General features: G+C 53.7%; 1 protein-coding gene across 5 annotated transcripts in view; it reads right to left on the bottom strand.

Annotated features, from left to right (window-relative positions):
* Nucleotides 1-24,443, bottom strand: part of LOC110261077 — a 181,334-nt gene that overhangs the window by 94,550 nt on the left and 62,341 nt on the right. For 3 of the 5 annotated variants that reach the window (XR_002344835.1, XR_002344836.1, XM_021095137.1), the window contains exon 2: nucleotides 7,161-7,249. Coding sequence is in view for 3 of the 5 variants with exons in the window: in XM_021095137.1 (XP_020950796.1) it covers nucleotides 7,161-7,249 (89 nt within the window). In the remaining 2 variants the exon portion in view is untranslated. Of the gene's footprint in view, nucleotides 1-7,160; nucleotides 7,250-9,748; nucleotides 10,108-24,443 lie in introns of those variants that run through there. The other 2 variants (XM_021095136.1, XM_021095135.1) reach the window with 1 other exon arrangement.

Raw genomic sequence — 24,443 nt, 5'->3', positions numbered from 1 at the left:
GGGGTCCTGCTGGACTCGGACCCACCCCAACACTCTTGTTTTAACTCGATTTCCCTGTAAAGACCCGTCTCCAAGTCAGGTTACACACTGGGGGGGCGACGGGTTAGGAGTTCAGCATGTGAATTTGGGGGGGGGTGCAGTTCCACCCCTAAGAGGAAGCAGAGTCATTTGCCCTCAGGCTGTGTTTCCACCAAGTTATGAACTATTATGCAAAACAGGCACAGTGGTAACGGCCAAGTGAAAGGCACACCGACCCCGGCGGAGCAGGACGTGTGTGTGAATTTAATTAGATGCCGCCGGAGGCGAAGTGGCAACCGCCAGCGCTGCTCACAGATTTGGCTGTGGATTGAGCTGATTCCAGAAACTGAGTTCCGCGGGTGAATTCAGGATGAGGCTAGAGCCATAGCTGATTCCCAGAAACCAGAAAATCATCAAAAGGGGAAGGGTTTCCGTTCCCTGTTCCCCCCAAAAAGAGAAAAAACAAGACCCCACCCCCAAAGGATGACTGACAAGACCAGAGAAACGACGACAACCAGAGCAGAGCCTCCGTGGTTTGGGAACAGCCGTCTGCACACGGGCCAGGTCTGTGCTGTTTCTAAGAAAACTGTTCCATTCCCGCGCTGGACGGAGACCTCGCCATCGCTGGGCGTCCGGCCGGGAGTTCAGCTTGTGAACCACAGAGGAAGCTCCACGTGGGTCGTTGAACTGACGTTTCTTCTGGCAGCTGGCCTTCCCGCTGCTCCTTCCAGGGGCCCTGGGCATCGAGTCAGAAATGTCACTCTCTCCTGAATCCCTTTCCTCCTCCGGTTTGGCCCCCGGTCCTCCTGGAGGACTGGAGTCTGGGGCGTCCCTGAGTTGGGGGGGGCAGGGCCAGGGGACGCCGTCCTCACTCGTCCCAAGACCACATGGGGGAACATTCTATCATCTGGGGCGGGGGGCGCGGGGGCACACACCATGATGCTAAAATCAAAACACAGAAACAAAAATGTCAACAAGTGTGACTCCCAAATCGATGCAAATCTCCTCACGGAGAGGAGGAGAAAGCTGAAAACCAGTCAGAAGGAAACGGGGGCAACCGTTGCAAAATCCAAGACCCTCGAAGGCCGTAAATGCTGACGGACAATTTTTAGGGACAAGTCCGTAAGGAAAAGCTGAACGTCAGCATCGCAAAAAGGCGGGCAAGGATCTGAACGCAAGATCAAAGAGTGATGAAAGCTGGTCCCTCTCACTGGTCACCCCAGAGCTGGACGGAACATCAACAGCAGAGACCACCTCTCTCTACCCAACCGGCAGGAACGGGAAAGCACAGGGCTTTAGACTCGCAACACCAGGGAGATGGCGGATAGAAAGGTGGGTGCTGGCAGCAGCACTCCTCCCCAGAGCCCCCAGCGGGGGCAGCCTGTGGGTAAGAGGAAGGTAGATAAATGGACTGTGCTCTGTCTATGTCATGACTACCACCAGGTGCTAAGAAGCAGCAAAACGTTAGGTCATTTTTTGCTTTTTAGGGCTACGCCTTTGGTGTACGGAAGTTCCCCAGCTAGAGGCTGAATTGGAGCTGCACCTGCTGGCCGACAGCACAGCCACAGCCACGCAGGATCAGAGCCAGGTCTTCAACCTACACCACGGGTTGTGTCAACGTCGGATCCTTAACCCACAGAGCGAGGCCAGGGATCGAACCCAGGTCCTTGGGAACACTGCTGGGTTCCCAACGGGAAGTCCAAAATGTTAGTTATTTAATAATTAATATAACTAAACAAAATGTTAATACATATACAGGCATGGATGCGTCTCAAAAGCATCATGCTGGGAGAAGAAAGTCAAATGCACCAGACTGCAGGATTCCACTTGCACCAAAGCCTAGAAAGGTGAAAGCGCAGTGGCTGAGAACAGAGCAAAGGCTTTGGTGCGGGGCTGGGGAGAGGGGCTCTCGGGCAGTCGGGCACAGGGGACTATGGGCGGAACTTAACACTCTATGGTTTTTTGTTCTTGCTTTTGCTTTTGTTTTTTTGTTTGTTTGTTTTTTTGCTTTTTAAGGGCCGCACCCGAGGCATATGGAGGTTCCCAGACTAGGGGTCTAATTGAAGCTAAAGCTGCCGGCCTTCACCAGAGCCACAGCAACACTGGATCCGAGCCAAGTCTGCGACCTACACCATAGCTCACGGCAGCGCTGGATCTTCACCCACTGAGCGAGGCCAGGGATGCAACCACAACCTCATGGCTCCTAGTCGGATTCGTTTCCGCTGCATGGTGACGGGAGCTCCCGGTGTCTTGACTTATGTCTTGACTGTGATGGCGGTTCCGTGACTGAACACAGTACTGCGTGTCTCAAATTGTGCACTGAAAGTGGGTCAATCAGAGTATACGTACATCACATCTCCACAAAGCTGAAGGATTTAAAAAACCCTCCAACTTCAACTTCGCGAATACGTGTTCCATGATGAGAAGATCATTCTTAGGGCACATGGTGCTGGCAGGGTCGGGGTGGGGAGACAGGGCTTCGGCCCCTCTGCAAATTCTGCAAATGCCGATTAACCGCCTGCTGTGTGCTCGGCGGGGATCCTGAGCCCACCCACAGCTGACTCCGGAGCCTAGAGAATCCCCGCTTGGTGGCCTTGGTTTCCATGGCAACGGCTGGAGCTTGCATCTGCTGGTCACAGATGCGGGGGGATGGGGTGGGTGGGGGGAGGGGCAGGGCGCGCCCTCAGGGCTCACACCGTGGTGTGGGTACACCTTAAAAACGGTTTTTTTTTTTTTTAATTAAGAAGAATTTTACTCAAGCATAGTTGGCTTGCAGTGTTGTGTGGATTTCTGCTGTGGGGCACAGTGACCCAGCTACACACACACACATACGTCCTTCGTCTCGCGTTATCCCCACCAGGTTCTGGCCCTGGAGACGGGATGCAGCTCCCAGGGCCGTGCAGCAGGGCCTTGCCGCTCGCCCGTCTAAATGTCACAGCTGGCAGCGGGCAAAGTTCTGCAGGAAGGAGGACGTGGGAAGCACGGATGTGTGCTGGAGCAAGAAGTCTTGCCTCCATGGGAACTAACTGGGGGTCGCTTCCTCGGGAGAGGGAGCTACAGAGAGGATCCTGGGCGGACCCCAGGCCCTCAGAGAAGGCCGCCGGCACCTGAGAGGCTCTTCATCCAGACCCATGCTTGCAGGTTGCGTCTCCAGGACTCGTGTCGGCTCTTGGGTTGGTTCTTTCTCCTCCTGTCCCCTGATTATGCTCAGTGATTTGTTTCTGCACAATCCCAGCCTCCTGACCCACAGCCCAGCCCTCCCTCTGGAGCGCAGGCAGACTCCACATCCCAGGAGGCTGGATCGTTCAAGCGCAGCAGCAGCGCATTCTCAAGGGATCCCGAGAACCGAGAAACCAAGTCCAGCGCCGGCGGCGGGGGCAGATCAAATCGCCCCGGAAGATATCTTCAGCCGTTCCACTCCGTCCTGAGTAACTCCCAGCTCCTCTCCACTCTCCCCTAAAAGTCTGCCCTGACCCTGGCCTCGCTCCACAGGGGCTCAGAGCAGTGGGCTCCAATGCAGTCCTATGCAGACATAAATTGTTGGAACTTCCATTTGTATCTTGATTTATACCCTGGACACGTTCTAAGTTTTATTTTGAACATAGCATTTTTCTGTGTATTTACCATTGATAAATAAATTGATACAAGTACATGAGAAGAATGAACCAAATCTTTTATTTCCAGACGTGCAAATGGCCCCAGCCAGCTCCCCTGGCATCACCCTTCCTCTCTCACTGCCCTTCTCCCACCTCTTCCCTGGGGCCAGAGTGATTCTCCAACACAGTATCTTTGACGGGGAGCCTCTCCGAGCTGGGCCGGTTTGGGCACCTGAGCCCTTAGCAGAGTTCAAAGCTGACCCCATCTTGTACAATGAAACTCCTCCATCGACAGGACAGGCCAGGCTGTCCACACAGTTCCTCTGGCTACTGCCTGTGCCAGTCCTGCGCCCTGCCTGTTTTCTCAGATTGCACTTCCCCCACAGAAAGGCACATCTTAACCGGGTGTGGGTAGACCAGTTGTTCCAAAACCCCAGGGTGACCTGTGAGCAGAGGTTCCCCACGGGCACTTCTCCAGAGGAGAGACGTGAGCGGCCCACAGGCCCAGGAAGAGATGCTCCGTGTCTTGAGCCGTCCAGGAAATTCCCATCCCAACCACAGGAGGTACCACTTCACACCTACGCTAATCCCGTGGCTGTCATCAAAGAGACAGATTTGAACGCGTGCTGGCAAGGAGGCCGAGAATCGGGGGCTCTCGGACACGCCGGCGGGGGTGTGCAATGGTGCAGCTGCTTTGCTGGACAACAGGGGCGGCTCCTTGAAGCGTGAGGGTAGAATGACCGCACACCCCAAGTAGCCACGTCTTCATGTACACACTCGAGAGAAATGAACACACGACTCCTTACAAAGGCTTGTCCACGGCTGTTCCCAGCAGCACGGCCCCCAAGGGCCGAAAAGTGAAAGCACGGGAAATCGCCATCAGCTTAGGAGCAGACAAATAAAGCGGGGTCTGTCCACACGGTGGACTCGATGTCGCTGCGAGGAGGAGGTGAGTGCTGCCACGTGCGGCAACACCAACTCAGGAGCATTCCAGCACGGGAAAGAAGCCATCCACAGAAAGCCGTGCATTGCCCGAGTCAGAACAGGACGTCTCGAGAGACAGAAAGTAGATTGTGTGTTACTCGGGGCTGGGGGGCGTTGGGAGGGAATGAGCCGAGGATGTCTTCTTGGAGTGGACGTGCTAGCAGGGGTGGGGGTGGTGGTGGCTGCACTGCTCTGCAAATAGTCTAGAAACCATTTGAATTATCCTCTTTTTTCGTTTTGTTTTGTTTTTGTTCTTTCTCTTTTTGTCTTTTCTAGAGCCGCTTCCTGCAGCATATGGAGGTTCCCAGGCTAGGGGTCGAATTGGAGCTGTAGCCACCAGCCTACGCCAGAGCCACAGCAACGCGGGATCCGAGCTGCGTCTGCAACCTACACCACAGCTCATGGCAACGCCGGATCGTTAACCCACTGAGCAAGGCAAGGGATGGAACCTGCAACCTCATGGTTCCTAGTCGGATTCGCTAACCACCGACCACGACGGGAACTCCTGAATTGTCCTCTGTGAATGGGTGTGTTATAGAGCACGCAGACGACAGCGCGATAAGGCTGTTACTGAAAAAGAAAAAAGTGAATGCGTGTTTGTTTTTGCTCTGACTGCACTACAGAGTCTTAGGCCTTTGGGGGTCGGCAGGCATCACGCGCCACAAGGCGAAGTATCCACACACAATCGCTTTCTGCACAGCGGGACCTGGACAGACCCTGGGATCGGGAACCCAGAAAGTGAGGGGGCAGGATATTCACCCGAGAAAGTGGGGGGGGGGAGCCAACGAAGGATGGACATTAGGGGCGTGGGCTGCGAAACAGACGGCTCGTGTTTTGTGTTTTTATGGTTGGAGGTCGAGGTCTTCGGAACACTGGCCGGGCTGTGCTCTTTTCGAGAAAGCCAGGCCCTTCCTGAGTTGGACGGCGACGGATATGCTGCTTGGATTCCCGTCCAGCCTTTAGCTCATTCACCAGGGAACATTCCCAGGGTGGGCTGCTGCACGGAAGTTTTGCCTGGCAACGGGGCCAGATGTTGACACTCAAACTACTTCTCGAGAATGCAGAGCCTCCCGTCTCTCCCGTCGGAAAGGCTCCTGCCATCTCAACCTCTTTTCTGTTTATGCAGGTTGGACCCCGATCCTTCTGTGGCAACACAGGCTGTCCTGAAGGACCCTAGAGCCATGTGCAGGACTGCTGTTCACGCCAGCCTGGAGCTTTCAGTTTTCCATCCGCCGCTGCTAGTCGCCACTTTAGTTCCTATTTTGGAGGAGGTGGGATGATTCCGACAAGACATGGCATGGAGCCCCGAGTATCAGAAAGTTCTCAGTGCAGCACGCCACTGGCATAAGACCTGCTAAGGAGCTACGTCACCTCCTGTTTTTCTTACCCAGGCCTCGAAACCCTTTGCGTGGCAGATCTCAAGTCAGTCCTGCCACGTTTAAAATACTTAGCAGCCCCAAGTGACCGACACACCCCGACAGGGCAGCAGCCCTGGCGTTTGGTCTGAACGGGGAAAGCAGAGGTGGGGGCACAAGAGGGAACGCGAGGCCTCTGCTTCCCATCTCGGCAAGAAACCCCAAGAGAAGTATTTCTGAAGCTACGGGATGAAGGGGGGTTTGCGAAACGTGACAGAACGTCAACAAGCATCAAATAACAGCAAGCCCATAAATCTGACGCCCCAAGAGCTGAACATACAAGGGGAGCTTCCAGCGTCACCAAGGCTGAAATGGCCCCTCCAGGTGGACCATGTAGAAACGGAGAGGAAGAGGCAAGGGCTTAATTTCACTAAACCATGAAGAGCCAGGTTGGAGGGGAAGCTGCATACCAAAGCGGAGAAGGGGCCAAGAGCGAGACTCGACTATTTCCGGAGAGAATCTGCGCCTGTGCAGTAAACACAGACGAGGCGGGCGTCCCATCGCACGGGTGGCATCGAAACAGACACCTCAGCCCAAAGGCTTTGGGGATTCTCCCGGGGCTCGGCAGCGGAAGGCCTGGGTATCGTCCCTGCAGTGGCTCGAGTCACTACTGTGGTGTGGGCGTGATCCCCGGCCTAGAAACTTCCCCCTGCCTCGCGTGCAGCCAGAAAATAAAAAATACACCACGCCACTAAAAAAAATAAACGGGCCTGGGGAAGGTGATATTTTGAAGAGACAAAGTTGAAAGAAGAGAATAGAGTCAGGAAGCCTGGGGAGTAATGGGCTGTCTTAAATGCGGGTGTGAGTGTGGCTTTGCTGACGGGCACCGGCGTGGGAAAGGACGTGTGCTTTGACCCAGCAAGTCTACACCTGGGATTCTAATGTCCACGAACACACACAAGTGTTCAGAAACCTACAGAGCGGATATCCCCCTTTGGGACAGCAAGAAGCTGGCAACAGGTGTGTGCAACGCCTGCTCAGAGGCAGCAACAGCAGTCACGATGGGACACTGGTGACAGAGCAACATCAGCTCCTTCCTCCTGAGAGATCTTGTTTCTCGGGGAACATTTACCGTCATGGCAACACATTCATTGCAAAAGCAACCTCCATGCCAACTTTAAAAAAAACACTCCATCTATTCACTCACCCACATTTGCACCCCACAAACAGGATCTGCTGTGCACCAGACTCCGTGCTGGGTGAGGCGCTGCGAGACTTCCAAGAACAAAAAACAAGCTGCCAAGAGAAAACAAAGAAAATGCCTCTTAAGAGCAGTTTGTGTTTTCCCTGTGGCTTCACCTTTACCCTCTGACCTGGAGAAATTCCCCGGGACGTGGGCGAGGCAACAACACAGTAAGACTCCTCCCAGCCTTCCCTCGTTCACAAGTATTGTTCAAGTGAAAAGCTGTGTCGGGCACTGTGTGAGGTGCTCAGAGAGACCGTGATGCCGAAAAGAAAAAACTACGTGGGGGGGGGGGCAGCCCAAACACCCATCAGGAGGACGCAGTCACGGTGACTGCCTCACCATGGCAAATGTCACCCGAATCAGCACGGAGAAACCGCAAGAGGATCCTGATCCCCGGCACCAAACTGCACGATGCTGTCACCAACCCCACGTCCATGACACCGCTGGGGCGACCCCCACCATGGTCAGGACTCCGCCCCTGACCTTGCACCTGTCCCCCCACAGCCGTGGCACTCCGCAGGCAGCCACTGGCACGTGATGGCTTGGTTTAACTTTCCTCATTGCTCTCCCACCATCCGAAAGTACACCTTTCTTTTCTCCACGTTTCTTCATCATCTCCTGACTGAACGGACGTGAGAACGAAATGAGCGGGTTCTTAGAATCCGACGTTTCACTCATGTCTGTCCTGGGATGGACTGGAAACGTCCTTTCTTTTGGGGCTGTGCCGGCAGCGCGTGGAAGTTCCTGGGCCAGGGATCAGACCTGCGCCACAGCAGCCACCCGAGCCGCTGCAGTGACAAGGCTGGATCCTTCATCCGCTGGGCCCCAGGGGAACTCTGGAAACTGCTATTACATAGAGATAGACTTATGGTGGGGGGCGGGGTGGGATATACTCGTCCACGCTTCTAAAAGGCACGGGTGGCGCCTCGACATGGTGCCAAGATGTTTTTTGAACCAGCAGGTATTTGTTTTTGCAGGGCTTGGAAAATTCCAGTCTCCGAAGCTCTGTCCTTGGTCCCCCCACCCCCACCCCGGTTTCCGTGACAACGGCCTGAGCTGCTGGTTGGAGGGGGGCAGAGCAGAGCTCCCGAGCACCAAACGGGCCAGTGCGGGGGAGCCGAGGCCTCCAGGGTGGGCTGGAAGCCCCCGTAGCCCTTGCAGGGGTGCGTGCCAGAACCCCGTGCTCGGAATCCACCTCATGTGAAACCAGGTCTCTGCCACCTCGTTTTCAGCCTCTGGTGGGTGGAAAACGCCACCCACCAGGGGAAAATCATGACTCGGGGAACGTGTGTCCCTGAGGCTGAGGGGTGAGCGGTACACGGCTTAAGCGCTTCAGAATTGCCTTGAGTTTCCGATGCAGTGAAACCCGGGTGGGGTGCGGGAACGTGCATGTCTGACAGGTGCCCGGGGCGGGCTTCAGACGGTCCGGGTCTAGCATTTGGGGGCCGATGGGTCTTCACCCTGACCTGCCGACCTTGTGCCCCTCCCTGCTCAGCTGCGCACCACAGACCAGCAGCGGGGGGACCCCTGGGGGCTTTGCGGAAAGGCAGGATCTCGGGCCCCCGCCCCACATCTTCTGTTTTGGACGGAGTCATGTCCTCCAAAATTCCCGTGTTCAAGCCCTGCCCCCGCCCGGCAATGACTGCATTAGATGGTGGGACGCGTAGGAGGTCATTCCGTTCAAAGAAGGTCGGGGGCAGGGGCGACCCAGAAGGGACAGAGGCCTTCCTTAGAAGAAGGGAGCAGACCCCTCCCTCCCACTCTCTCTCTCTCTCTCCCTTTCTCGCTGTCTCCCCCGAGCCCCGCCAGGCACACACTCAGCAAAGGCCATGAGGGACACATCGAGGGGACACCATCTGCAAGCCGGGGAGAGGCCTCGCCAGAAACCCAGCCTAAGGACACCTCGGTCCTGGACCTCCGGCCTCCAGAGCCACGGGGAGAGGTCTGCTGTGTCGGCGGCCTGCCTGTGTTCTGCTGGGGCAGCCCAAGCTGCCGCGGAACCCGAATTCTCTAACCTGGCTGGTGGGCACCCCACAGTTGGAGAAGCTTGGAGGGCCCCACGGGCGAGGGCCCTGGGTTACTGTCCTCCCCCCACCGTTTCACACCTTCCCGTTGGGGAGGAAACCCTCACCTTGAGCGGCTCCCACCTCCGACCGTAACCCTTGTCCCCCACCCCCGCTTCCTCCCACGGACCATCCCCGCCCTCCCAGGCTCGGCTCAGCCCCAAAGACCCCACGCCTCGATCCCCGGAGCATCCCCACCCTCCCTCAGGCTCCGCTCAGCCTCACGCCTCGATCCCTGACCCAGACCCCTCTCTTGACTCCCATCCACGTTGCCCGCTGGGTGTGCGTTTGGACTCCCGACGCCACAGATTTCAAAGTCCGTCTCCTGGCGGACAACGCAATGAATCTTCTCTCTAGACCCGTCTCTGCTCCTCTGTGATGACTCGCCCCTCGTTCTCTCTGATTTTGTTTCCTCCAGTTTTACTGGGATATACGCGACCCAGGGCTGCGTGTAGGTTGAGGGGAGCGCATCATGGTGAGACTCACCTACGTCCCGCCGGGATCATCGCAGGAAGTTCGGGGAACACCCTCCGTTTCACCGAGATACAAAATAAAAGAAAAAGAAGGATTTTGCCCTGCCCGCAACCTGCAGAAGTTCCAAGGGTGGGGATCGAATATGCACCCCAGCAGTGACACCACCAAATCCTTAGCTGCTAGGGCACCAGGGAACGCCAAGAAAAAAAGACATTTTCCTTGCGATGAGAACGCAGGATTTACTCTCAACTCTCACATCCACAACGCACGGCAGTGATAATTCTACTCACCGTGTTACATGTGACAGCCCTAGTACTTACTTATCTTATAATTGGAAGTTGGTTTCTCTTTCTTTTTTTTTTTTTTTGCTATTTTAGGGCTGCACCTGCAGCACATGGAGGTTCCCAGGCTAGTGGTTTAATCGAACCTACAGCTGCCAGCCTGCGCCACAGCCACAGCAACGCAGGAGCCGAGCTGTATTTGCAACCTACACCACAGCTCACGGCCACGCTGGACCCTTCACCCACTGAGCAAGGCCAGGGATCGAACTCGCATCCTCGTGGATCCTAGCTGGGTTCGTTCACCGCTGAGCCACGGAGGGAACGTCCGAGAAGTTGGTATCTTCTGACCACCTCCAGCCAACTCCCTCCCCGCTCTCCACCTCCGGGACCACAAGCCGCATCTCCGTTTCTATGAGCAACCCTCCCCTCTCCTCTCCTCTCCTCCCTGGTGTTCCAGCCTTTGGAGACAGTCAGTGGGTGTTTCTTCTCTGCACCTAGAATGGTCTTAGGCAAGTGGGTGAACTGAGAGCAGAGACAGAGACGTGGTTTTCAGAACTCTGGGCTCATGCGAGAGAAAGCCCGTCATCTAGACCAGTGGTTCTCAAACCTGAGGCGCACGAGAAGCCCCAGAGGGGCCTGTCAGGAGGTCGGGGCAGGGGGCGTGAGAACTTGCTTTTCCTTCCTTCCTTCCTTCCTTCCTTCCTTCCTTCCTTCCCTTTCCTTTCTTTCTTTCTTATTTGTCCTTTTCTTGGCCATGCCTGTGGCATGTGGATGCTCCCAGGCCAGGGATGGAACCCGTGCCACAGCCGTGACCCGAGCCATGGCTGTGACCACACCAGATCCTTACTGTGGTGCCACAAAGGAACTTCAGAACTTGCATTTCAGACAAGTGCCCGGGTGCCGTGGATGTGGCCGGCCTGATGAACACACTTGGAGAAGCACACCTTCGGCGCGACAGACTGTAGAAAGAACTTAAAAGAACGCAGGTCACAGAGTAGTGACTGTGAGTCACACCTGCCACGACACTCAGGAAACACTTAGAAGGGGAAAACTGGATTGAAAGACCATCCCCCACACAACCGTGTCCGCCTGATGTTTCATAGAGCATCTCGTACAGCCGTTCTGGCTGCACAGAAAACCTGCAGGAAGGTACAGACGGTTCCCGCCCCCACCCCCTCACACAAGGGCCTCCTCCGCCACGGACTCTGCCTCCAGAGGGTTCTGTGTTGCAGTCGAGGACCCTGTGGTGACAAGCTCTTCTCACCTCAAGGCCGGGGGTCACGTCGTGGTTCACTGCTGATGTGCGCGCTGTGGGTCTGGACAGATACCTAAGAACCCGCATCCACACTGGCTTCACTGCCCTAAAATCCCTCTCTTGCTCCACCTGTGCATCCCCCTTACCCCCACCCCTGGCAAAGGCCCCTCTGCTCGCTGCCCCCACAGCTGTGCAGAAGACCCTGTTTTGCAGAAGAGTTTTCCAGAATATCAGGTAGTGAGAATCCTGCAGTATGCAACCTTTGAAGACTGGCGTCTTTCTCACTTGGTCACATGCACATCTTTTTTTTCTTTTTAGGGCCACACCTGTGGTGTATGGACGTTCCCAGGCCGGGGTGAATGGGAGCTAGAGCTGCCAGCCTACACCACAGCCACAGCAACGCTGGATCCAAGCGACATCGGCAGCCTACACTGTAGCTGGTGGCAACACCAGATCCTGAGCCCACGGAGAGGGGCCAGGGATGGAACCTGCCCCTCATATGGATACTATATGGAGTTTGTTAGTGCTGAGCCACCACGGGAACTCCCTCCGTGTATGTTTATGGTTCGATAGCTCATTTCTTTTCAGTGCTGAATTATATTCCACTGTATGGATCCCAAGTGATTTTTGACAAAGGTGCAAGAGTGACCCAGTGGAGGGAAAGTAGCTTTTCCAACAAACTGCTGAAGCAACTGGACATCCACAGGCCGAAAAATTAACTTTGACCCAAATCTCACATGTGGAGGCAGATATCGGAGTCCAGGTGTGTGATAAAACACACACCCACATGCACAAGAACATACGAAAGTGGGGAAGAGGAACTGGATGCGCGGACTGTGTGTGTGTGTGTAGCCTGGGTGTCACCCTTGAGAGGATCTGGGTAAAGTGCACACGGGCTCTGAAAGCCGCCTGTGAGTCCAGAGTCAGCTCAAAATAAACACAAGTAAAAACACAGACATGTCCTCTCCAAAGCGACGGAGCAGAACAGGGAATGTGTTCCCTTCTTTGCATCACATAGTATTTCTTTTCTTCTTCTTCTTCTTTTTTTTTTTTTTTTTTTTTTTTTTTTTGTCTTTTTGCCTTTTCTTGGGCTGCTCCAGAGGCATATGGAGGTTCCCAGGCTAGGGGTCGAATTGGAGCTGTAGCCGCCGGCCTACACCAGAGCCACAGCAACGCAGGATCCGAGCCGCGTCTGCGACCTACACCACAGCTCACGGCAACGCCAGATCCTTAACCCACTGAGCAAGGCCAGGGATCGAACCCGCAACCTCATGGTTCCTAGTCGGATTCGTTAACCATTGTGCCACACCTGTGGAGGTTCTCAGTTTAAGGGTCAAATAGGAGCTGTAGGTGCCGGCCTACACCACAGCCACAGCGACATCAGATCCGAGCCGAGTCTGTGACCTACACCACAGCCCACGGCAATGCTGGATTCTTAACCCATTGAGCGAGGCCAGGGATGGAACCCCAAATCTCATGGTTCCTGGTCAGATTCGTTTCTGCTGCACCACAACGGGAACTCCCACATAGTATTTCTTAGGTGGGAGATGGTATTGGGGGTTATACGGGAGGCAGCTCTTATTCGTTGGAGATGCAGCTAATGTACTCAGGAGACAGAGTATGCCATGTTTATTTCACTTTTTTTAAAGAAATTTTTTGGCCACACCTGCGGCATGTGGAAGTGCCCAGGCCAAGGGCTGAACCTGCACCGCAGCAGCAACCTGAGCTGCTGCAGTGACAATGCAGGATCCTTATCCCACTGAGGCACCAGGGAAGTCTCATGATGCAATGTTTGGGCTAAAAATGATGAACTTGTTTTTTTTTTTTTTTTCTTTTTTTTTATGACCGCACCCATGGCACATGGAAGTTCCCAGGCTAAGGACTGAACCTACACCTCTGGAGTGACCCGAGCCACTGCAGTCAGATTCTTAACCCAGTGCATGACAACAGGAGCCCCCAAATGATGAACTTTGAAAAAGATACGTCTATACGGCTAAGACACCTATGGCTACAGGCTCACAGGTGCTCAAGCAAAGTGCTGAGCAGGTAAGTAGGTGTTCAGTGCACTCTCTTTGCTCATGAATGATTCAAAAATGTTTTTATGACAAAATTTTTAAATAAGATATGTTTATGGCTTAGAAAAGGCACCTCCAGAACAGAGGTGAGGTGCTGATTCGAGGTCAGCGGTCCTCTTCCCTAATTATTTAAGTGGATGTGGCTGGATGCTGACCAGCCTCATGCATTAGGGGCCATCCTGGGGTGAGCTGCTGGCCTGCGGTCTCTCCGCTTAACTCCGAGGCATTCGGGGAGCTGAGCTCTCCCAACCGTCCCTGGGCTCACCCCGTGCAAAGCTCGGAGCTCGCCTGCTGGTCACTTCTCAGCCTGTCACCGCCCAGCCCTCAGCCATTCCTGACCTGGTTTCCATGCTTCCACTCTGAGCCTCAGGCCCCTTCCCAAGCAGCCCTGGTCCTCCTTGAAAAACATCAGCCAAACAAAAAGTAAAGTAAAAACCAAAAACACAGCAGTTCCCGTCGTGGTTCAGTGGTCCGACTAGAAACCACGAGGTTGTGGGTTCAATCCCTGGCCTCGCTCAGTGGGTTGAGGATCCTGTGTTGCTGTGGCTGTGGCGTAGGCCGGCAGGTGCAGATCTGATTTGACCCCTGGCCTGGGAACCTCCACATGCCGTGGATGCGGCCCTAAAAAGACAAAAGACAAAAAACAGTAAAAAGTAAACCACACCCAGACTTGGGCCCTCCCTGTCCAGAGATGGTGTGCAACCTGCCGGTTTGTCTGAAATGTCCTTTCTTGGAGCCACTCTTCCATTGCACGTCTAGGAGTTTATCCTCCATGGGGACCCGCCCAAACGTCCCAGGAACACCCATCGTAAGGGAGACTGGGGCAGCCTTGCTTTCCAAAGACACGAGGTGCCGCTGGGTCTGTAAAACATTCCCACCAGGACGGTAAATCCAGTGGCCAGACAGCATTTTTCCAGCCCGACGCTGTCGATCTGAGGCAAGCATGATGCAGACTCTAGGCGCGTCCTGGAACAGCGCCCGCGGTCAGCCACGCGGTGTCGTGCACTTAAAATGCATTCCGAGGCTGGCCTCCTGTTTTGCGTCCTCACCACAACAAAGGGATCCAATTTAAAAGTGATGGGGGAAGAAACAAGAGTCAAGCTCTTTTTCTCTCTCAGACCAAAGCCATATGTTAAAGGAGGTTGTGTGACCGGAGAAAACGCCTCATGCGGTAAATGAAACAGACGGCAGGTGCAAACAGAGAACCATGCCCATGTCGGGCAGCTGCAGCTCTGAGTTGACCCCCAGCCTGGGAACTTCCATCTGCCGAGGGAGCGGTTCCAAATTAAAAAAAAAGATGCATGCACCCCAATATTCATAGCAGCTCTATCCACAATAGCCAAGACATGGAAACAACCTAAATGTCTATCGACAGATGAATGGATTAGGAAGATGTGGTATATATACACAATGGAATACTACTCAGCCATAAAAAGCAGGAAATAATGCCATTTGAAGCAACGTAGACGCAACTAGAGATTCTCATCCTAAGTGAAGTCAGAAAGAGAAAGACAAACACCATATGATATCGCTTCTATGTGGAATCTAAAATACGGCACAGACGAACCTATCTACAGAACAGAAACAGACTCACAGACATAGAGACCAGACTTGTGGTTGCCGAGGGGGACGGAGGGGGAGTTTGGGGGTGATAGGCGTAAACTGTAACTTTTCGAATGCACAAGCAGTGAGGTCCTACTGTACAGCACAGGGAGCTCTCTTCAGTTGCTTGCGATGAAAGAGGACGGAGGGGAATGTGAGAAAAAGAGTCTCTGTGTATCTGTCTGACTGGGTCCCTATGCTGTACAGCAGAAACTGACTCCATACTATAGTCACTGTAAATCTTTGTGAAAAGAAAACATAAAAGAATAGAAACCACTAGAGGTGTGTGAACATGGGACCTACCAACACTGGGAAAAAAAAGAAAATACCGAAGTCCAGAGTCCTAAGTACATTCACTGTCTTTGCCTGACTACTGGAGACGTGCGTGTGCCCGCACATGTGGAAAGAGACAGAAGCATCTCCTGCCCCCAACACCACAGGTCCCCGAGGTCAGCATGACTACTCCTCCCGCGCCTAGGCTGTTTCGGTGGAGTTCACCGGCCCTGAAAGCAAAGACTCGGCTGCCGGGAGAGGCGGGCAGTTGGCACTGCAGAAATTCTACGAAGGCAGAGCTGGAGGGGGGGGACGCGCTCCTGGTGGGGGCGGGTCCCCCTGCTGCTCGGATTCATGTGCGTGATGTTCTGAGGCTCGCGGGCTGCCTTTAGGAAGACGCGCGGTTCCCTTGAAGACACGCGCGCGCGCATGTCTGTCTGTGTGGACATGAGGGAAGAGCAGCGACACTCTTCCCACCGACCCAGCCGTGATTCCCAAGCTTTGAATAATCTGGTTTAACCGAGCAGATCCGGAACCAGATGGCTCGTGTGTATATAATAGTCTGCAGTGTGTGCACACAAGAACCAGCTGTCCCGGGGCCAGGACCAGACACCCCGTCCGTCAGCAAAAAGGAGGTGGGGGCTTCGCCCCCAGGAAACTAAGAGAAGAGCTACCAAAGACGAACATGGCAGCAGAGGGCTGGGGTTCAAGTGCTTCATGATTTGGAAACGTATGTCCCCAGAACAGAAGTCAGTGCAGAGTTGTTTCCGAGAAGTTCCAGCGCGTCCTGCTGGGAGGCAGCGTGTGCGTTGTTTGGTTTCCAGCCGAGGGCTGAGCTGATGAACCACGGTGCGTCTTTGCACGAAAACATAGTGATGACTGGGCCAGGAAGCAACGTCCAAATGCCTTTTCCAGGACCACAAGTTACCCACTGGACACGTCTCCCAACGGACTCCGATCTGGCCCCAGGCCCTCCTGGAACACTGAGATGGGAGCTAGACTTTCTTTCTGGGTGGGAGGTTTGCTGTTTTCTGAGCCTGACAGCATACACAGGAGGACACTTCTGCAGTTGTTGGGTGGGAGATGGCCTTACTCAAGACAATCCAAACATCCACGACAGAAAGAAAGAGGATTTAACCTGATTCCGTGAGCCCTCCCAATGCAAGAACATGAAAACCTCTATCATGACTAAGGTTTAATGACTGATGACATTTAAAAAAAGGAGTTCCCGTCGTGGCGCAGTGGTTAACGAATCCGACTAGGAACCATGAGGTTGCGGGTTTGATCCCTGGCCTCGCTCAGTGGGTTAAGGATCCGTCGTGGCTGTGAGCTGTGGTGTAGGTTGCAGACGCAGTTCGGATCCCGCGTTGCTGTGGCTGTGGTGTAGGCGGGCGGCTACAGCTCCGATTCGACCCGAGCCTGGGAACCTCCACATGCTGAGGGAGCGGCCCAAGAAATGGTAAAAAGACAAAAAATAAAAAAATAAAATAAATTAAAAAAAAAATCACATCTTGGAGTTCCCTGGAGATGCAGTGGGTTCAAGATCTGGCACTGTCACTGCAGCTGTTGGGTCATACTGTGGGCATGGCCAAAAAATTGTTTTAAGGTGAGACAAGAAAAATGTAAACGTAAACGGAAAACTTTTTCTCTGCCCCTTGGCCTGCTTGCTGACGTGCCCTGCACACCTGCATCATGCATTCAACAATTGTGCTGGCGTATGGGTGACTTCACAGTGTCGCGAGTTTCCGTGACCCACATGTGTGCGTGGATCCACTCTTTCTCCCAGAATGTTGAGTAGAGCCCCCTGTGCTCCGCAGCAGGTTCCTGTTAATCATCTACTTTGTGTTCAGCCGTGTGTGTGTGTTATTTCTGCCCCCCTAACTTACCCCCCCCAGGTCACCATAACGCGATGTGCAGTAACGAGACCGCCTCCAGGACGGAAATACCTGCTCTTCCACAAACCCCCTTTCCTCCCGACGCCAGCCACACTGCCCCTCGGAGGACGGCATCCTTTCTCGGTCCTGCAAGGGGTCACCTGACCCACCCCTTGCCTGCCTGTACCTGCAGGGGTCTTTGGTGAACGTTGCCTATGATGCCAACACATCGTTTCCGTAGAGATCACAGCTGGTGCACAGCAGACTGGGGGCGGGGGGCGGATCCCGGGCCGCGCCTCGGTCCTTGCGCCTCGTGGACATGCTTGGCCTCGGTGCGTGTTTACGACCATGTGAGTGTCACTAGCTCGTGTGCTGCCTGTTGCCCAGGATTCTTGGGTGCCTGAGCTTCCGATAAATGCACGAGGATCGGGAGACTTCCAGGGAGGGACCCCAGACGGATCTGTAAGATCCGAGACGGCAGGCGCCTCACACTCAACGTGAGAAGAAGCAACGAGAGGGAAGGGTGGCAGATGAGGCCTGATGAGGCAGACGGGTGGCCCGGGCCTCAGGTTCCTGTGAACGAGGCCCGGTTCAGTCCTAGCACAAGCGGTGGCCTGTTCACGAGACCCTCCCCGACCCAGGAAGGAGCATGCTGAGCACCGGGGACAAACTGGGTGTGAACTGCCCCCTAAAGCTTGGGTGAAATTAAGGCTGAAAAGGAAGGGGTTTGAAGACAAAAAATGTTGGCCACCGCCCAGTTCTGTAGGAACCGAGCGAGTCACCGGTCCCGGGCCCGGCCCGACGGCTAAGACCGCCTGAGAGGAATCCAGGGCCCGGGTCAGGAGGGAGGACCTCTGTGCTTGGGGGAACTGGCAGAAGAGTCCCTCAGAGAGTCAGGTATCCTCAGGAGGAGATCTCGAGGAACCAACTTCTTGCCTCTGCCCACATACGGAAGAGCACTGAGAGGCCTGCTCCCCACGACCCGCAGCGATCTTTCCACCGAGAGGGCGCTGGGCCGCCCGTACCACCTCCAGGACCCCATCTCCCCGGCTCCCCCTCTTTGGAACCCCTCTCAGAACCTCCCCGAGAGGCTGTCTCCTGCGCTATAATTGCCAGGTTGGCCCGAAGAAAAGGATTCCTTTCTTTCTCGGATGGACTGACTCATTCTGACACCAACACAGCCACCTGGGTGTGACCAACGCAGCCCATAAAACCAAAGGAGCCCCGTCGCCAACCCCCAAGAGCACCAAGGGGACGGGCCATCAGACCTCAAAGTAAGAAAGCAAGAGAGGTGAGAACAGGCAGCGCTTGAAAGAGAACCGCGAAAAGGTGCCCCAGGGCGCGGAAAACGGGGAGTGGATGTTCACAGCCCGGTGTCCCTCCGCGCACGAGCAGATAAACAAACTGTAGCGCACACATGCAACGAGGTATTCAGGAGTTCCTGCGTGGCTCGGCTGGTTAAGAACCCGACAGGCATCCATGAGGATGTGGGTTCAACTCCGGCCTCGCCCAGGGGGTTAGGCTGCAGCGCAGGTCGCTGGTGCTGCGCAGATCCAGTGTGGCTGTGGCTGTCGCACCGGCCGGGGCTGCAGCTCCCATTCGACCCCTAGCCTGGGAGCGTCCATTCGCCCCGGGTGTGACACACAAAAAAAAGCAAAAGAAAAAGAAAATAAGAAGGAAATTCCGACATATGCCACAGCATGAAGGAACCTTGGAGACACTGTGCTTAGTGAGACGAGCCAGAGCAGCCGTGGCGCTCGCGCGGCGCAGAACTGAGATGGACGGGGGCAGCGGCTGTGGGAGGGGAGCCGGGCAGCGAGCGTTTAGCAGGTACAGAGGTTCAGTTTTGCGAGATGGAAACCAAGCGCTCTGGAGGCGGGAGGCGTGGATGGCCCCGCGGCCCTGCGATGTGCCTCACGCCGCCGTCGGCCTGCTCACCTAAACAGGGTGAGGGGGGTACATTTTTTTTCCTTCTTTGTAGGGCCACCCCTGCAGGCCTGCACCACAGCCACAGCAAGGCCAGATCAGCCTCGCATCTGAGAGCCACGCCGCCGCCAGCAGCCACGCGGGATCCTCAACCCACTGATCGCGGCCAGGGGTGGAGCCTGCATCCTCTTGGATACTAGCTGGGTTCTTAACCCACTGAGCCCCAACGGGAATGCCTACGAGGGCACATTTTATGTTTTGGGTATTCTACCACAATTTTAAAAAAGAAACCTCGCAGTCAAAACCAAAGCGAACTGGGTCATTGGTCTGACAACAATGAACAAGGCAATGACACCCTGAGCCGGCAAGAGTTGGGGGTGAGTGGACCCCTTTACATCAGGCTGGTGGGTACCAGTAGGCACAGCCTTTGCGGCAGCACCGGAGGCAGATGCCCTCTGACCCAGCCACCTGGGAATCCGGGCAGTGTGAAAATGGGCAAGGCTGGCTTGCCTGCCTGCGTGGGGGCCACCAGGACTCTGTAACGAGCAAAGAGTAGAGGCTGGGGCGTAGTGAGGACCCATGGGGTGTCACCTGCAGTGACAACAGAGCATTTCACAGTCAGGAGAAGGTGGCTCCTTTCTAGAAATATAAATGGCATTTTAATGCCAGGGTGGAAAAATTGTAATTAACTCCCACTTTAATTCATTGCTGAAAATGGTATCTATAAACTCTTCAACTAAGATATTTAATTACCTATTTAAGAAATAACTTGTTTGAGAAAGAAAGGATAGAAAACAGTACGTGATTAATGGTTCCAGTTTTGACCAAAGATCATTCATTCACTAAGACAGACTCTAGAAAATCTCACAAACATCAAAGCTACAAATTCAAGCCATATATGTAACGACATGGTCTAGTGACGGCTTTCACGAGAAATCAAAAATAATACAACAGGTGAAATTAATCAATATAAAATACTGAATAAGTCATTAAAAACTTTTTTGCACTAACTTCTTGAAATCTGTGGAGTGTTTTGCAATGACAGTATATCTCAGTTTTTTTTTTCTTTTCTTTTTTAGGGCCGTATCCGAGGCATGTGGAGATTCCTAGGCTAGGGGTCAAATTGGAGCTACAGCTGCTGGCCTACAGCCACAGCAACGCCAGATCTGAGCCGCATCTGCAACCCACACCACAGCTCCTGGCAATGCTGGATCCTTAACCCATGGAGCGAGGTCAGGGATCGAACCCCCACCCTCATGGTTCCTAGTTGGGTTCGTTTCCGCTGCACCACAACAGGAACTCCAATTTTTTTTTTTTTTTTTTTTTTTTTTTTTTAAGGCTGCACCTGTGGCATATGGAGGTTCCCTGGCCAGAGGTTGAATTGGCGTTGCAGCTGCCGGCCTACACCACAGTCACAGCAACACTGGATTTAAGCTACATCTGTGACCTACACCACAGCTTGAGGCAATGCCAGATCCTTAACCCACTGAGCAAGGCCAGGGACTGAACCTGCATCTTCACAGAGACAAGGTTATGTCCTTAACTGATAAACCACAGCGGGAACTCTGGTATATCTCAGTTTGGACCAGACACATTTTAAGAGCTCAGGAGCCACGTGACGGCCCGTGGCTACCACGTTGGACGCCCCAGGTCTAGAGTGTAGTTGACATGTTTTTGAAGCCACATGTGTTCACCTTCAGAGGCTGGAAAATTCCAGACCCTGCAGCTCTTTCTCCATTGCTACAGCCCTCCTCCTCTGCCCACGCGCTACAGTTGCCATGGCAACAGCTGGAGCCAACCCTGCAGCAACAGCAAGGAAGCTCTTGAGGGAGGAACAGAGCAAAGCAACTCAAAGAAAACAGCCTGGCTGGGGAACGGGGCGGGCTGGGGGAAGGGTACTGCAGACAGCCCCTTGCCCATGTCTCACGAACAGCATTTGTGCACAGAAAAACTGCATCATCAGACAGGGTCTTGGCAAAAGAAAACACAATTGGCTTCTCAGGGGGGGCAGGGGGGGTCCCGGCACCCCCTGTTAGCGATCACAAATCTCCCGCCAGCTCCAGTGATAACCAGCACCAGCTATTCCACCAGCCGCACGTCCGCGCACTTATGCATGTGGCAAAAATGGGTCCGACCCCTCTTAATTGCCACTCTTCAAAAAGGGCCAGAAGACAGGCAGAGCCTCTGCTGGGGAGAGACACTGTTTCATTCAAAAAGTTTCACTTCATTCATTATTTGTTACACAAGTTTTCACAGAGTCTCTCACTTGCTGGAGGTTGTGGATTCCCTGGAATCAGGGCGTCCTCCTTCTAGTGGAAGAGGTGGGCTGGGAGCAAACAGGGGAAAGGACAGCGCGGTGGGGGGTCCTCGGACAAGGCTAGCTCGGGCTTGGGCTTGAGGCACAGAGAGCGAAACAAGGGTGATGCTTCAGACAAGGCGATGGGGGGCTCCCTCCAGGGGGACGGAGCTGAGGAGAGATGCGAGGGAGTCCGCTGGTGCGAAGCGAGAGGAAGAGCCTGGAGCCGAGAGCAGAGGCTGGAAAGGAGGTGAGGCCGGGGGCTGCAGGGCCTTGCAGGTCACCACGCCCACTCTGGGGTCTGTTAAGTAAATGGTAAATGATCAATGGTGTCCACCTGATGGGTATGAATTGCGCACCTACCATGCGCCAGCTCTGGCGGTGGGGCTGACTCTTGAGTGACCCTTTCCTTCTAGAGCTCCTCACTCTTTGGGGGTGACTTTGAGGCTTAAATGAAGTCATCCGGGCATGCAAGATGAAGGGCACACAGTAGGCGCTCCATAAAAGCCACTCTCTCTTGTGCGCCTTCTGGAGAAGACAGGAAGAGTTTACCTGCTTTCCCACACATGAAGGATGGTAAAAGCTACATTTTAGGATGCGGCAGCAAGGAGGTTCTGCAGCCGGATCAAACCCACAAGCAGCCATCAAGTTACTCTGGTGACGGTGCGGCCTTAACCACCCCGACCATGCCTCCGACAGCCCCTGGCTTCCCAGGAATTAAGCCACCCCGCCTGGCCCTGTGCCGGAGGGACCCACCGTCTCCCACCAACAGACCCTACTTTAGGAAAACAGCCAAGGCCCTGCCCGGCCAAGGGCAAAGCCCAGAGGAATCTGAATGTGTGTGTCTGAACATGAATGCATTACAAAGCGTAACAAGAACTCACTCGCTGAGCGTTTCTTTCAAAGTATTACTGGGTTCGGTCAAACACACACATCGCCGAATAGCTGGGAATGAACAGTGCATCACCCCGTAGAAGGCACACACGTGAGTAACTGTGACACGCCAGGTACACTCTGGGGCCCCGCAGACAGCCGGGACGTAGATTTCCAAGGCAGGCGAAGCTTCAAGCTTCCTCTCTGGCCTCTTCCGAGAGTCTAGAAAGGTGTTTCTAGAACACTGGCGGAAGTGAGCTATTTTAACTGCCCTTGGTTGAAACTACCACTTGTTTCCCCTTGGACGCCTCCTCCCTTAAAGAAACCCTCATGTTGGATGGCCCTCAGATGGTCCCGAGCAGTTTGGAGACTAAGGGCAGGCTGAGTGGAGGAAGATTTAGCGGAGTACATGTCTCTGTGGGGTTGCAAGATTTGGCCTATAAAAAGGCAGGATGTCCAGTTAAATTTAGGTTTCGGATCAACAATGAATAACTTTCAGTACAACTATTTGTTTTGTTAGTTATAAGTTACTAGTTATACATACACACACACACACACACACACACACACACAGGTAAGACTGCAGATAAGGTTATACCCGTATAACTGCATATGGTTATATATATACACCACATATAATCACATGCTGTTCTATATAAGTAACTCTAAGGTTACCCGTTACCATTCTGGCGAAAGAATCGCTCCGGAAACGCCACGCCACGCCAAGCCTACGGCAGAGACCAGGCTACGGACACATCTTTCAGTGCAAGGCCCCAGAAACACAACCACTGGGGGGAAGGCATCAGGCTTGACAGTACAAACAGGAGAAATGTGGAAACATGAGAAACGTAAGATTTGTAAGTGGAGGATTCACTTATCGCTCATGCCTGGTCCCGACACACGTCACTGCCCGTGGGCAACTGACTCCGTGGGGCAGTGTTTCCGATGATACCATTTTGGGAACGTGCGATACAGATTCTAGCAGAATCCCTGTTTCCCTTGGGTTGGGCCCAATGGACACGCCCGAGGAAGACTGCGTGTGGAGAGGGACGGATGCATGTCTGCTGCCTCTGCTCCTGAGGGGGTCTGGTGCTTCCAGCCGGAATGTCACCTAAAATTCCCTCCAATGCTGAGGAGTGAACTGAAGGAGATGCTTCCGTGAAGTCTTCCTCTGGTAACACGGTCATCAGTCAGACAAGGCATCAGTTATGCCACGGAAACAGTAATCAGATGGCACAATTTTCTGGCACCAGCTGATACAACAGAAGGGGCATTTAAAAAAAGCCCATGCGGAGCTCTCGCCGTGGTGCAGCGGAAACGAATCCGACTAGGAACCATGAGGTTGCGGGTTTGATCCCTGGATTTGCTCAGCGGGTTAAGGATCCGGTGCTGCTGCGAGCTGTGGTGTAGGTCACAGACGCGGCTCGGATCTGGTCTCAGGTGTAGGCCTGAGGCTACAGCTGATTCGAGCCCTAGCCTGGAAACCTCCACATGCCGCGGGAGCGGCCCTAGAAAAGGCAAAAAGACCAAAAAAAAAAAAAAAAAAAAAAAAGCATTTGCACTGCTCTTGGGTATGATTTAATTTCAGATCCAATTTGTCTATATATATACATTTTCAGAAATATCAACCACATCGGCATCCAAATAGGCCAGAAAATGACGTATGCTAGTGAAGGCCAAGTTTCAGTCTGAAAGAAAGAAGTCTGGCAGGGGCTTCAAAAGAGGAAGATTACTAAAAACCCTGTTAGGCAAAAACCATCACGATACGAGAGTTATGACAGCCAAAAAGATAGAGGTAATGAAAACAACTGCAGAAGACATTTTTTCTCATTACAAGAACCCAGGACTCTTCCAAACAGGAAATTAAAAGCAGAAGGAAAATGGAAATAACATCGAATAAAAACCACAATTTGCAGGCCACCAAAAAAATTAAAAAAATTTTTTAAAAAGCAAGGATTTCGGCACTAGCTCCATCTCAATAAAAGCTGTTGATTTTAAGAAGGACCACGAGCTGTTTTAATGAGCAATATTCCATTCAACGCTGTTGAAAAACTGGTTTGGGGCGTTCTTCTCCCCCAAAGTGCGATCTCGGCAATATTTACAAAGGATCCACTGCATATGCAGTAACAACACGTAGTCTATTATGAGACCCAGGCTAGGCTTTCTGAACACTCTGGTCTGCTCTCATTGTTTTATTTGTGGACGGCTCTCAACCAGAACAGTATTACTTGTATCAAATGGGTTTTCCAACG

The sequence above is a fragment of the Sus scrofa genome, chromosome 6 (assembly GCF_000003025.6).
Source record: "Sus scrofa isolate TJ Tabasco breed Duroc chromosome 6, Sscrofa11.1, whole genome shotgun sequence".
NCBI lineage: Eukaryota > Metazoa > Chordata > Mammalia > Artiodactyla > Suidae > Sus > Sus scrofa.
This window is presented reverse-complemented; position numbering and strand designations above follow the sequence as displayed.